Here is a 15,143-nt window from a genome sequence, read left to right on the forward strand (position 1 = left end):
ACATATTGGGCCCCAGTGCAGCACAAAAACAAACTCTTGGGGATCTGCAGGGAGACCTAACATAGCACAGAATAGGACTCCTCACCCAATTTGACAAAGATGTCATCAACGCTCGGCTTCCTTGTAAACCTCCCCGTGGCACACCAAAGAGCCACATGTTCGACATTCAGTGGCAATTTTGGATTTAGAATTAGTGCTGCACAGTGCGAGGGGACAATGAGAAAGACGTATCTGCAGGATGTACTAAAATGCTGCAAAACATCATCTCCACGTCCCTATATTTATTAAGTGTGTTTTTTCAAGCAACTCACTAAAGGTTTGGTGACTTAGGAACAACCACCCTTTGTCCTCAGAGCATTTGGCATAAAACGGTTATGGCGGAAAAAAAACGAGAGTCATCTTCAGATTTGCATGCAGTGTTCACCATTGGATCATCCTGGTTTTGTGCAGGCTGCCTTTTCTACTGGTTATCCAATGTTGGGTTCATTGCTTGAATACAATATATACAGTTGAACAAGGAAACGTATAGCGTGGACAGTTCTGAAGCAAACGGTCCAGTCGATTTTCAAACATACACGAGGCCAACTTTGCAAAAATGTTTGATTTCAGGAGTTTCAGCAAATGATGCTGATTGTGTGTTCTTTATTGTTGCGTGGAAGAAATGGCAAAGAAAGCATGGCTCGGGAGGTCGGGTTTGTCTCGGTAGGATAGCTCAGGGGCAACGTGCACGCCTTGGAAGCAAGACAACGTGGAGCACCAAAGGTTCGATCCCCGGGTTCGCGCTTAGAAACCTATGGGTATTAACCTTACAGCCTCTTTTGCTAGTACCATCTTTAGAAAAAGATGGGCAGACGAGTAGATCCAGTGCCCCAGATCTAAGTTGCCCTGGAGAGGTAGCGATTATTTCAGCTGTGAAAGACACCTCATCTTTAAAAATCTTGGCTACTGGGACTCTAACAGGTGGTTATCTTTGTGTTACCATCACACTAGTCTAATGACAGTATTATGGCTACCTCCACGTGTCAGAGTTTGGGAGCTCCAATTATAATGCTTTAGTATAATGTTGGCATTAATAAATGCCAACCACAATTCCCCATCATTTTTTCTTAGTCCGATTTTGTGAAATAAATCCCTGCTTCTTTGCTATTATTGCTGCTGATTTCAGTGTGCCTCCTACCTGCGGTTTTATTTAGAGATCATAACTGGAGCCTGGCTGAGTCTTAACCCAAGATTAGGGTCCAAGATGGAGCTAGAGTAACAGATTAATTTAATTTTCCGCCTATGAGGTTCAAACAGTATGGCCGTCTTGGCTTTGTAGCTGCAGTTTCATCATATCCAGATCAGGACTTCATCCAGGCACTTGTAGAGCTAAGGGATTTGTCTTTGCTGGAATCCGGCAAACTAGATCGGAGTATCGTTCACATATGAAATGCAGCACAGATCGGAGGAGATCAGATGGGGGAAGGAACATACATACACATATCTTAAACACAAGTGACAATGGAGACATGTAGGAGACATTTAATTTCCACTAGCACAGTCTCTAATTCCACAAAGCACGACTTCTTCCCGGTTGAAAAGCTGGTACCATTTTAGGGCCGGCTCTAAGACGTTGGCAACACTGGAGAGCTGGATCCGTTGTATAGAATTTTTCATATTTGAAGCTGGAAACCTCCAGCAGAAAAAGCAGGCAGGCCCTCGCTGATCTACTTGGTAGAGGACGCTGCTCCATGCCACCTCTATCCGAGTTGGTTACCCACACAGTTCATGTATTTGGGATAAGGCTGGCCGATTGGCAATTGATCAAGCAAATGTTTAATTTGTTTAGTAGTGTTTTAAAGAGTTCAGATTTTAAACAGTCTGGCAACATTGCCAGTGTCATATTATTTAGGTGTTCAAGATTTCCAATAAAACATGGGCATAGTTTATTGTGCTTTTGGTGGGCTCAATTCACCTCCAAGGTGAGGTGACTCCTCTGACAGAAGGCGCAGTTGAACAGTTAGAAACCCTAGCCGGTTAGGTGAGTTGCTCTCAGGGTGGGAAGATGTCTTTAATTAGTTGGGCTAAGGGAACAGACAAAGTGAGCAGTTAGCTTGCTTCTCAGTGAGAGGGCTTCTCCCTTATTTTGGGAAATGGTATGATACAAAAACCCAGTTCTATTATTTTAGCTCAAGGCTCTTATCTAAATGTTTTAAATTAGTCGAACATTACGGATGCCTCTGCTCTCTACTGCAATTCAAAACTTACCAGTTGCCTTACGGAAAAGGAGCAGAGGAACTATTGTTGAAATAATGTTCAAGAACTGCATTTAAATTAGGTATTTTTCCATGTTAAACACCTAATCTGATGGCGGATCTCCATCTCCAAGGGTAATTAGAAGTTTGGTATTAATCATCTGCTATAAGTAAGATTAAGTAACCCATAGGCATTTCTTTCAGATCCTAAAATTCCTGAGATACTCATCTCTGGGACAATTCGCAGACCTATCTTTCTAAAAAAAAGCAGACATCTAGGCGATGAAGGGAATGTGGGATCAGGAGTAACTAACTGGAAGACATCACCCAAGGTTTCCTTGTCAAAACCTCAAAGACAGGAAGAAAGGAGTTTGGTGGTTTCTCTAATCAGAGGGTGACAATTTTGATAACAATAGGTCACCTACCAATAGTGCGATCCCATTCCTCTATAAACGTGCCCTTCATGCTAGATGCAATACCAATCACCTTGGAAGTGTTATTCCTCCCTGCAAACCGAGCTATCCTTAATGTAATTGTCTTTGTTAAGTTGATTCGAAGACAAGAACATGTCCCCTGAAGTTGTTCACTAGACACAATCCAAAGTGTCCAATTTGTTCATCTATAGCCCTCAGCAATGGCAGAGCAGAAGACACTTGATATTCCCGGGTGTCACAACCCTGCAAGAGCAAATCAAGAGAGAATAATACACAAGACTGGGTTGTGGTTCATTCATAGAGGATATTGCAGTAGTAAGAACCCTGTGACGCGTTTCACATCAAGCTTAGGGTGGAAGTCAGACTGGGTAACCCTTGTGTCAACTGTTTAATCAAGTCCAACTAACTGCAGGCTGTTTACATGCAAGAATAACATTTTGCTTCATTGTGAATAGCCATTCGCTACTCCCTCTTCAAGAGCTGTGAGGTGGGTAGAGGCAGCCATCCATTTTACATGGTGGAAAATTTAACAGCAGCATTGGGTCAGATTATGGGAAATTAAGAATCTATCCCTCTGCATGTGCAACCACAGAAGATGACTGGGGTATCCTGTCACCGTACATATTAATTGAACAGCAACAGTGACCATTACACTTCGAAGAACTTGAACAGCTTAAATGCTAAGTTAAAGTGCAAGATGCTCCATTGCAACCTCCTGCTAGTCAGATGGCTACCCTTGCCTTACAAATATGCACCCACAACACCCAGGCAGTACTTCCTCCCAACGCAATACACATGACTCAGAAGCGTTCAAGGCATACAACCTGCTTTCCCGCTCTACTGGTCAAAGCTAGACCCTTTTTCATAGGTACCTAGTTACAAGCCTTTTTTTCTAAGGGGTACACTTTATAAATGTCCACATGAGTGCAAACAACCACCCCACATAGGAATTGTCACATGGAAATAGCACATATAGACATCTCTCACACACATACACACTTTAGTTTTTAATTGACTGGTGGGCCAGGGAACAGATGTGACAAGGACGAATACTGCTCTTCAGCAACAAGCAAGGTTAGGTGCTGGGTCATATTTCTTGGGTGTGCAATGGGAGGACAGTAATAATAATTCAGGAGTACACTTATATATGAGTGACAAAAACAAAAATAGGCCCATTTGTTGAAAATTTGGAAAATACTTTGTTTGGACAAAAATTCACAATTATGGTCGAGTAGATACGCTTTTCCATTCACAATAAATATGGACTGGGTGAATGTGCCACACCACGCACAGCACTATTTTGCAACTATGGTATCCGCCCTCACCCCTGCCCCCACTTCCAGTATGCCGACCTTACGTTATCTGGACTTCCCAGGGCCTGGGTGGCTCTGGAGGTTCATCCTCTTTGCACGTGGTGGCTCTCACCCCATGTGACAGTGCATGGATGTCGCTGGACCACCTATTTCTGGGGTCAGCTGGTGCAGGGCGACATGAAGGGGCACAACGTCTCCAATCAAAGCACAGCATAAGAAATCAGCTGCATCCATCTCCTCATTTTACATAGCAAGCCTACTTGAAAATCATCTTTAGAGAGCACATTGGTAAAACCCTGGGTAGGTCATGGTCACCCTTAGCCAATCACAGCTAACTCTGGTTTGTCAATGATCACAAAAGGGCGCTGTATGTTTTTAATCTTTTTTACCAAAGATGCAAACTGCACTCCGAACAGAGGAGGTTCAAATGGCATCTTAGAAAACAGTTTAAAACTGGACTAGGCAGATTTGAGAAGTGCTTTAAGTTAGCAAATGAAAAATCATTGGTAGTGGGGAAAATAAATAGCAAGCAAACAAATGAGGATGTGCATCAATAGGTTTAATTTTTTATTGTGCTGCCGAGAACCAAATTACAAGAAACTGCTTTACAGTTAAAATTAAAAAAAGTAAACAAGCAAACTGCAAAACTGCAGCAGACTCAGAAGTGCCAGGTATGCGTCTATGTTATCTGTTACGTATGTTTCTTTCTCAGAAAACGTATCTGCCTTTCTTTTACTAGAGAACACAACATGAAACCAAAGTAAAAGAGCGTAATGGATACAGCACATAGGAGAAATCATATAATCTTTAAAATAATAATAATGAAAAAAAACATTGTACACCATGTCCTACATCCTGTTAGTATCTTATTCAGAATATGGCCTTGATTGCAAAACAAAAGCAAGCATTTTACAGTTTCTTTGTATTATAGATTTTTCTTTTTCTATTAAGCAAGGAAAGGATGATTTGTCTTGACAGAAACTTTGTGCTAGAAGGACCGAAACATGTCGGTTTCAGTATTTATCAAGTCGGGTGAATTAGAAAGGGAAGGCATATTTTTTTTTTCTTTTTTTCATGTGAGAGATTGCAGCCATATAAACAGGGACCCTCCGATACATTGATTTTCCTCCAACAGCTAAAACACCTTCCACGGTTTTTTCATCGTTAATCTTCAGATTAATAAATTAGGTCATTAGAATAATAAATTAGGTTTTTTCAGTTTAAAGTTCAGCAAGCACTGTCCAAGTATTTACAACAATACTTGAGAGTTCTTTCACAAAACAAAACACATGTCCTTTTCACATTAAGCAAACTGGGTATCAGTGTCTTTCATATTCAACACTGGTAAAAAGAAAAAAAGCATTACACAAATGGGCAATTAGTACAAAAGTGCCAAGACTTCCTCAAAAGTTAACGCAAGTTATACAGTCAGTTTATATTGTTGAGGCAAACGACAACAAGCTTGCAGCTTATTGTGCATCATTTTCCAGTAGTTTTAAAAAACGTCCAGGGAGTTGTAATTTTGCAAAAAGTCGATAAGCACTGCAGGTACTTTGCTTTCAGTGTCTATAGCCAATGCGTTCTTTTAAAAGCCTTTTCAAGACCAAAACAGGAAAAATAAAATAAAAAAAACACACTACTATTGTTAACCCTCCCTCCCATTATGCACACACTCAATGTAGCAAGAGCAATGCTTATTGCTAAAGTCCCATGCATGCACGAATGCACACACATGGTCACACACATGCTTGTAGGTACACAGCACACCCAATCATCCATCCTTTCACTGAAAACAAACATGCGTACACACGCATACACAAACACAAAAACCTCGAAAAGAAAATGGTAGGTAGAATGAGATGCTATTCCTCCTCTTTCCAACAACTCATAAGCATACGAAGCACTGACATGGAATGCATTGGTTTGTGTTTCAGATCTGGGTAAAATCGCTCTCCAAGATAAAAATACATTCAACAGGAAAAAAACATAAAAAATTATATATATTTATATATATACAAATACTTTTTGTTGTTGTTTTAGCATAATATATATTTACATAAATATTCCTATAATGCTAAGGTTCAAAGAAGCATAACCTCCTTTTTTCTGAGCTTCAAAAAAGGTGCTTGAGTAGAATATACAAGTTAAGCAGCTCCCTAGCACGGAAGCAGTTTCTAAATCTGCATAAACCAGTAAATTAAAACAACCAAATACAAATCCTAGTCTTTCAATCTCTCTCATCAGGAGCTTTGTCCAACAAAGATTCTGTTTTTTACTTCTTAAAAAAAAAAAAATTCTATGAACACACCAAAGGGAAAAAACAAAGTACACAAAAATAAAAATATATCAACAGAAAAAAATCCTCTAGTACTGCTTGGCGTTCTTGGTGTTTTACTGCGTTTGCTACTGTTGTCAGATTAACAAAATAAAAAAAATTATCCAGTGCTCACATGTTAAGACACTACTTCGGCCTGAGCGGTTTGCTGTTTTTGCCAACAATCAACTGAGCAATCCACTTTTAAGGGAAAAAAAGGAATCGATACAAAAATATAAGCAGCACTTGGTATATGTTTACACAAATGTGATGAGCGCACCCTTACATTTTTCTTGTAGAACATGTTTGTTTCCTTCTTGCTGCATTATTAGGCACCACGAGCTCCAGACTGTAAAGCAAATAAAGGAAACAGAAACCATGGCTGCAGCTTCACCACTTGTGAATTTGCAATGTAGGTTCTGGTCTGAGAGATCAACACAGTTTCACCTGAAACAGATCAGAAAAGTGTTTTTTTTTTTTTAGACATACGTGGGGGCTAGGCCTTTGTCGCAGTAGATGCCGATTTCAGAGCGGTCAGAAAAAGCCACTGTCGTATTGATGCTTGGCAATTTTTCGGTATCTGCATTTCCTTTGATTTTCGTACTCTCTAAGCCAAACACACACTTCCTCCGCGAGCCAGTATCTTTCTCCCACCCCTTGCATTTGTCGCTAGACCTGCTCACCCAGTCAACTCCATTCGAAAAATATCTCTACAGCTACCACACAAGCAGATACATCTCAACAAGTTTTTTGCGTGAAACTTTGGTTCTAAGAAAACACTTGGTCAGTTATCGCAAGGTGAAGTGGGAATGCTTGATCTGGCACATTGCAGGAGACAGCGCCCGTCCCAGAAAGGTCTCAAGAGTTGTACATGAGAAGTCACAAATCCAATACAATCCATTAAGCAAGTGCACAATTCTAGTTTTATGTTACTGTCCGTCTCTCCATCCATCTCTCCTTCGTCCTCTCTATTTTCTTTAGCTTGTATAGACTCGAGATGCGAGTTTCAGTTCTTCACACTGTTTGGTAGAAATTGTCTGCCTGAAGATTGTTCTGTTTCTGCATGCTGTAGAAGCCACTGTATCTGGAGTCGGGGTCAGCCATCCGGAGCATCCGCTGGGAGCTGTCCACCTGTACCATTGTTCCTTTCTTACAATCCACGTAGACCAGCTGGTTATTCAGACAAGAAGGCTGCATTTAAGAAAGGAAGAACATGTTAATCATCACGGGACCCTCCTAGTGCATTTATATGCATTTAATTCACATGCGACAAACCGATGCCAGCTTTTGGTAACCCCTAACCATTCCCACCGGAGACTGTGCAACAGAATTATGAAAAGCCATAAACTTTGAGGGAGGGTAGGTCGAAGGGGAGCTTTGTCACTATAAACCTCCGCCCGTGATACAAAATCACATGGTCATTTGACATTGTTGACAAGAATACCATCTGAACCCAGATCTTTGACCATGCAAGGTGCAAAATGACAAGTTATAGTGGCATCTGGTGAACACGACACACCCAATTTGTTGAAAAATGTCAAGAGCCAGTTTTGTGCAATTACACCTCACGTGGGCCATAAAAGGAGCATGCAGTCATTTTCCCAAAAATATTACACCTTTCCGCACCAGCTCAAAATGAACTTGGTTTATGAAGATGTTGGGCCTTGGGGGACATGCCAATGTTCTGATTGACAGTCCGTACCTGGCATGTTGATCATACATGTAGAGTTGTAAGGGTACACAAAGAACAAGTTACTCTTTACCTGATAACGTTCTTTTGATGGGATGTTCCTCCGACGTATTCCTTATCTTTGATAATTCGTCTCCAGCTTGCTGGCCTCGGAAAAAATGTTCTCAGTAGAGATGCGCATCGACATCCGTCGAGTTGATGTCCCTCGACAGCCACCGTATCGGCGCCGACGTCACCATACCCATAAATAGCCACGCGCAGCGTCCATTGCTCAGTTCCATTTTGTAGCATAAGATAAGTCATGCATGAATTGGTTATTGACCTTGAAGGAGCGTAAACTGCAACCACAAGGGAAGTATTACTGCGGGGATGGATGAGGGGCGATAAGGAATACGTCGGAGGAACATCCCATCGAAAGAACGTTACCAGGTAAGAAGTAACTTTTTCTTTGAAGGGATTGTGTCCTCCGACGTATTCCTCATCTTTGATAGACTCCCATAGCAGTGGTGTGTAATTGGAGGTGGGAGTAAAAACGCAAAGTTTCCCTTTAGGAATGAACAGAATGTAATACGGCTTTGCCAAAACTAGTCTCTTGACTAGAGGAGGAATCCAGGTTGTAAAATCTTGTGAAGGTATATGCGGACGACCATGTGGCAGCCGCACATATGTCTCAAACCGGAACCCCTCTTTGGAGGGCCGAAGAGGCTGCGATACCCCTGGTTGAATGAGCCCTAAGATTTTGAGGAGGCTCTTTCCCTGCTAGTTTGTAACATTCCAGAATGGCCAAAATAATCCATCTGGAAATGGTTTGTTTTGTTATCGGCAGTCCGAAATTGTGCCCTGAGTAACCTACGAACAGTTGGTCTGCTTGCCTAATCCTGGCAAGTCTGCTGATGTAAAAGCTTAAAGCCCGCCTTGGGTCCACCCTGTGTAGCCTTTCTTCCTCTTTCCCCGGATGGGGAGGAGGATAGAATGAAGGTAAGGTAATTTTCTGAGTGATGTGGAATTCAGAAACCACCTTTGGGAGGAAATTAGGCTTCATCTGTAGGACAACTTTGTCTTTATGAAAAATTGTATGAGGGTGTTTACAAGATAGAGCTTGTAATTCGCTCACCCTTCTAGCAGACGTTAGTGCCACTAATAAGACAGTTTTAAGGGTGAGAAATCTTAGCGAACACGAGTGGAGTGGTTTGAAAGGAGTACCCATCAGGAAATTTAAGACTAAATTTAAGTCCCATAAGGGAACTTGGAATGGTCTTGGAGGATAGACATTAGTTAATCCCTTTAGAAATTGTATTACTAAGGGTAATTTGAAATACAACGCCTCCTCTGCAGTGCGCTTGAAGATCGATATCGCTGCGAGATAGCCCTTGATAGTGCCAACTTGAAGGCTTGAATTTGCCAAATAAGAGTAGAAAGGATAACAGCGTTGGTGTACCACATGAAAAGGGGTCGATATTCTCTTCTCTACACCAGCTGCAAAATTTGTTCCAACGGCAGCGGTATAAAGACTTTGTTGCTGGCCTTCTGGCCGAAAGCAACACCTCCATGACGTCATCAGGGAGGTCCCAATCCTTGTATCTCAACCTTTCAGAAGCCAAGCGTGAAGGTTGAGGCTTCTGATGTCTGGATGGAGAACCTGGCCTCCCTTCTGTGAGAGAAGATTCTCTTTCAGTGGAAGGCGAATTGGAGGGCAGATGGACATGTCCAGAAGGTCCGGGTAACACGTTCTCCTGGCCCAGTCTGGGGCAATTAGGATCATGGTCCTCCGGAATCTTCGCAACCTCCTGATCATTTGAGGAATGACTGGGACTGGTGGAAACACGCACAGGAATGGAAACTCCCAGTCCACTACGAACGCGTCCCCTAGAGCTCCTCTTGGGGGAAATTCCCTTGAACAAAACAGATGGCACTTCCTGTAGGTACTGGCGGCGAACAGATCCACTTGAGGGGTTCCCCAAAGGGCGAAGATCTCCTGAAGGACTTCCTGAGCTAGTTCCCACTGGTGGGAGACTGTGCCCTGCCTGCTCAGAGCGTCCGCCGTCAAGTTCTTCTCTCCGGCTAGGTGAGCTGCCGATAGAGCGATTCCTTCTTGAATTGCCCAAAACCAGAGCTGCATTGCCTCTCTGCACAGTGGCAGTGGTCCCACGCCTCCTCTTTTGTTGAGGTAGTGCATGGCCACTGTGTTGTCCGTCATTATCAGGACATTTTTTCCTTGTACTGATGGCAGGAAAGCTTTCAGCGCTAGTCTGATCGCTCTCAGCTCCAATAGGTTGGTGTGTAGTCTGGACTCCGATGGAGACCAACGACCGCTGATGGTCAAGTTGTTGGCATGGGCTCCCTACCCCATGAGTGAGGCATCCGGGACTACTGTTATCTCCGGCCATGGTTGCCAAAACAGTTCTCCTTTCAAAATTTTCTCTCGATAAGCCCACCATTGAAGGTCTCGGGCTACCCTGTCTCGAATACGAAGGAGATCTGTCATTTTTCCTGAGAACTGCGACCACTGGGTTCTTAGTGCCCACTGGAGAGATCTCATTCTCAGGCGAGCCTCTGGCACAAGGAAGATGCAGGATGCCATGAGGCCTAGCAACCTCAAAAAGTCGAAGGCTGGGAGATGTTGGGCATTTTGAAACTTGGTGACCATCTGCAGAATATCTTGAGCCCTCACCTCTGGTGGCGAGGCTTTTCCCAGACAAGTGTCCAGGACCGCTCCGATGAACTGGAGTCTCTGTGATGGTATCATCTGTGACTTCTTTAAATTGAGGGAGAAGCCCAGTTTGTGAAGGAAGTGGCAGACATAATCTAGCTGGATCTGAGCTTGTTCTGAAGATACAGCCCTGATCAGCCAATCGTCCAGGTAGGGGTAGACGTGAATCCCTCCCCTCCTTAGACTTGCCGCCACTACCGACATTAACTTGGTGAAGACCCTCGGGGCGGAGGTCAGCCCAAATGGCAGAACCCGAAATTGATACAGAGAGCAGCCAATTGCGAACCTCAGGTATTTCCTGTGTTTGAGATGGAATGGCACATGGAAATAAGCATCCTGGAGGTCCAGAGATACCAGCCAGTCCTGGAGCTGGAGGGCCAGAAGGATCTGAGAGAGAGTTACTATCTTGAACTTGTCCTTCCTGAGGAACTTGTTCAATTCTCGTAAGTCCAAGATAGGTCTCAGTCCTCCGTCTTTCTTCGGTATGAGAAAGTAGGTGGAGTACCAGCTCTTGTTCCTCTCCGCCTCAGGTACCGGTTCTATGGCACCTTTCTCTAGCAGGTCTACAATTTCCTGCAAGAGGAGCGGATCTGGAACTTTCAAAGACCTGTTCCCCAGTGGATGACTGAGGGATGCGTAGAAAAGGCAGGCAGTAGTCTCCAATGCCCAGGCATCTGACGTAATAGCCTGCCATTCCGTCAGATGTTGAGTTAACCTGCCCCCTACTGGTGTCTTGTGAGGAGAGTCCTCAGAGCAGTTTGGAGGCGGCTGATGCAGATGCAGAGGTAAAGAGGCACCTGCTGCTGCGGCTTTTGTATTTTTAACCCGTCCACCTCGGGTGAATTTTTTCTGACCCCTTTGAACCGGCTGTTCTCTGCCTCTTCCGAATGCGGAATAGAAGCAAAAGGACTTACCTCTCCAAGAGGTTCCTGAGGGGCGATATGGTGTCTGACGGATTGCAGCTCCCAGGGATTTTGCTGCTGCCTTTGATGTTTGAAGCTTTTCTAAACTGTCATCCGCCTTCTTACCAAACAAAGAAGAGCCGTCAAAGGGCATATTGAGGGCTTTGCACATCTGGAGCAAAACCAGACTTTCGCAACAAAGCAAATCTCCTGGTTGTTGTACTTGCCGCCATGGCCCTGCTGATGCTGTCTGCAGAATCGATGCCAGTTTGAAGGGATTCGCACATTGCGTCTTTACCATCCTTAATGATGTTTAGAAACGCTTCCCTTTCTTCTCCCTCTGGGAGGCAGTCAGCCGCTGATGAAGCACACTCCCAAAGTGTGTGGCTGAACCTTGTGAGCGTACAAGTAGCATTGATGGATTTCAACGCCATGCTACATGCAGAAAATACTTTTTGGCCATAGAGTCATAGCTCTGGTCATCCCTGTCCTGTGGAACAGTAGGGTAAGCCGATTCACTACCTGATGAAGTTGCTGCCTGAACAACCAGAATCTCCTGAGTTGGGTGTCTGGATAAATATTCAGGGTCAGCAGTAGACACCCTATACTTGGCTGATATTTTTTTGTTAACCGCCGGGATAACCTCAGGTGTTTCCCAGTTTGCCAATATTTTCCTTTGTAATGCCGCATGAAATGGCACTACAGGATCCTCCTGTGGATCTTTAACCAAAATGTCTGTGAGGTCGTCTTGCTGAAAAGCAGGTGAGGGTGTAGACCACCCCATAAACTCCATTATCCTTGCCATCAAGGTTCTATAAGGGGTTTCGGCATGTTCCCCTGGGTCTGGTTTGGCAAATTCCACTTCTGGGGAAGTGTCCAACCCACTTGCTTCATGTAAGGATTCTTGGAGGTCCTAAAACCTACCTTCCTCAGAGGTAAATTCCTCTGGTACAGGAGTTGCAGATCCCTGCAACTCAAAAGGTCTCTCCTGATCCGAATTCTCCCCTTCTTCATGAATAGATGCTAAGGCTCTTGAATGATCAGATCTTGGAAATGGTATAAATCCTATTTCCAGTGCAGAAGGGGCCAAATTCGTCATAATTGGCACAGTAAACGTCGACGCGGACGTTAAATGCTTCGAAACCATCGAAGTATCGGAATTCTACTCGAGGTTGTCGACGACATTCTTGTGATCGAGGATCTTGGTATGGCCACTGGCTGTGAGGTGGCCGTGGGTTTGTCCTTTCTCGATGTCGGCGTCGGAGACGGCGTCGAATCGACTGACCTGTGCGTCGAAGAACCCTTCGATAATGGCGTCGAAGACGCAGATCTATGCGTCGAAGAAGCAGATCTATGCGTCGAAGGGACTTTCGACGACGAAGACGCGAACTTGCCTTTACTCGAGGGTTTGTGACACTCTCAAGTAGCTTCTTTTGCTGGGTGCTGCGACTCGCGGCGTTTTGATTTTTCGGGTCTTTCAACCAGGGTATCACCCTCAGCAGTCTTCGAGGGGGTTGAGGCCGCTTTCTCGAAGACGCTAAGCATCTTTTTCCGGAATTCCTCCCACTCAGCCTGAGAGCTATGTTTTGTGGGGCATGAGACCCTTTTGGGGGAAACGGAAGAAGAAGATGAGGAAGGGGATCTTCGACGTCTTTTTTGAATGCCTAGATCTCGAAGAGTGATGGGAACTGCTTCGAGACCTAGAACGAGAATGCCTTTTGTGATGGCGAGGAGACAAATGTCTCGACTCCGCCGAGGAAACTTTCCCGACATTTCTTGAAGCCGGACTGTGGAGTCGTCGGTTCGGATGAGGAAGCCAACGAGTACAAGTCGGTATTCTCAAGGAATAGTGAAGTATATTTCACTGAAGAACTGAGCAACGATATTCCGAGGCACCACGGAAAAACATAACTGAGCAACGGACGCTGCGCGTGCCCATTTATGGGCAGGGTGACATCAGCGCCGATACAGTAGCTGTCGAGGGACATCAACCCGACGGACGTCGATGCGCAGCGCCCTCTACTGAGAAAAAATGTTCCGAGGCCAGCAAGCTGGAGATGAATTATCAAAGATAAGGAATACGTCGGAGGACACAATCCCTTCGAAATAAGTCTACTGGAAAGGGAATAATGACATTGCCAGATAGAGCACTCTACAACGCTAGTGGGTTGGTTTGTACAAACCTGCACTCCTCTGACCAGCAGTGGTGTTCCCTATTATAAAGTGTGCATCCTAAACCTGCAAGACAGAATTGGTGCAATCGCAGCTCTTTAAAATGAGGAGTCCATTTGGATGCAGATGCGGCAATGTGTGATTTGACTGGCATGCATACTTCGACTATTGGGTGCACACTACCAGATTGGCTGCCAGAAGACTGCTTTTTCTGATTGTGTTTTGGCTCCCCGATATGGGCGTGCAAGTCACACTTTAAACTTTTCCTGATCACAGTGTGTATGCGTGTCTTGCGTGGGCGGCGTTATGCAGCATGGCTCTGCCCTTAAAATACTTGAACATGGAAGAGGTTCATGGCCATGGGACAGAAGAGTCACGTTTGCTTCTTGTGCCCATTTGTTAATGGAAACCAGCAGAAATTCCATTAGTTCTTAATTGTTGTAGGAAGCCAGCCCCTTTATCTCTCCCACAAACTGCGTAGGTTACCAAACGGTGCTAATAGTCCCATTTATTTGATAATTTGGCGACACACAAGTCTGAATGGTAACGACACGAAAGGAGGATTTACCAATGAGGCAACACACAAGCTGGCCTAACAAGAGCTACTCACTAGTTTCGACATTCCAGAAAAAAAGTACACTTGGTGCCACTTGAAGTACAACATGATTAAATGAGAATAATGTATTCATATGCATGATTTGGCACCAATTCCAAGAGTTTCTTCTCTATTAAAAGTGTGAGGTTTATTCGATAGGAGCGGTTAGAGGCCGTTGCCACACTCAATAGACGAACATCTGAAGTCCTGAGAAGAGGCGTGCCATAAAGAGGTCCAACGTGTTGCAGCCAAATTAAGGGACACCTTGGATGCCTGGCACATTGGGAAAGCATAGGGTGGTGGGAAAGGGCGAGAGTTGTCAACAGTACCAGTGAGTGACAAACAGCAGAGACCCGGAGGGTACTGAAAGAGGGGAGGGATAGCAAGGTTCTGGAGTTACCGATGCAGAAAGCTCAAGAAGGGAGGCATTACTGAAGGAAGCAAGTGATTGGGTGTTGGGTAGAGCAAGGCAGCATCAGGGTATTGGGTTCTTTCAGAAAGTGATACACCGAAAGAAATAGTGTGGAGGAGTGGCTCTGACCGATTTTACTTAAACTGTGGGTTGGAGAGGAGTGAGAGGAAATTATGACATGAGGAAGGGAATGGGATAAGAGGGAGAATATAGAACAGGCAAGGTATGCGTCTTAGTCTTCAAATGTGGAAGAATTACTGGGCCTCAGAAGGGAATAGTTTCTTATCTGTAACTCCATTTCTCCAGCATTGGTATCTTTCATGGATTCACATGCTTAGAATATTCCCCGACGTCAGACTGGGACCCC

At 44.3% G+C, this 15,143-nt stretch overlaps 1 protein-coding gene across 4 annotated transcripts in view; it reads right to left on the reverse strand.

Moving 5' to 3' along the window:
- Positions 1–4,523: 4,523 nt before the first annotated feature.
- CRIM1 (cysteine rich transmembrane BMP regulator 1) overlaps positions 4,524–15,143 on the reverse strand; it is a 1,425,558-nt gene continuing 1,414,938 nt past the window's right edge. For all 4 annotated transcript variants that reach the window (XM_069607924.1, XM_069607925.1, XM_069607923.1 and 1 more), the window contains one exon: positions 4,524–7,486. In XM_069607924.1, the coding sequence (XP_069464025.1) occupies positions 7,310–7,486 (177 nt within the window). In that variant the 3' untranslated portion in view covers positions 4,524–7,309. The remainder of the gene's footprint in view (positions 7,487–15,143) is intronic.

This window comes from Ambystoma mexicanum, chromosome 4q, assembly GCF_040938575.1.
Source record: "Ambystoma mexicanum isolate Mex_15411 chromosome 4q, UKY_AmexF1_1, whole genome shotgun sequence".
NCBI lineage: Eukaryota > Metazoa > Chordata > Amphibia > Caudata > Ambystomatidae > Ambystoma > Ambystoma mexicanum.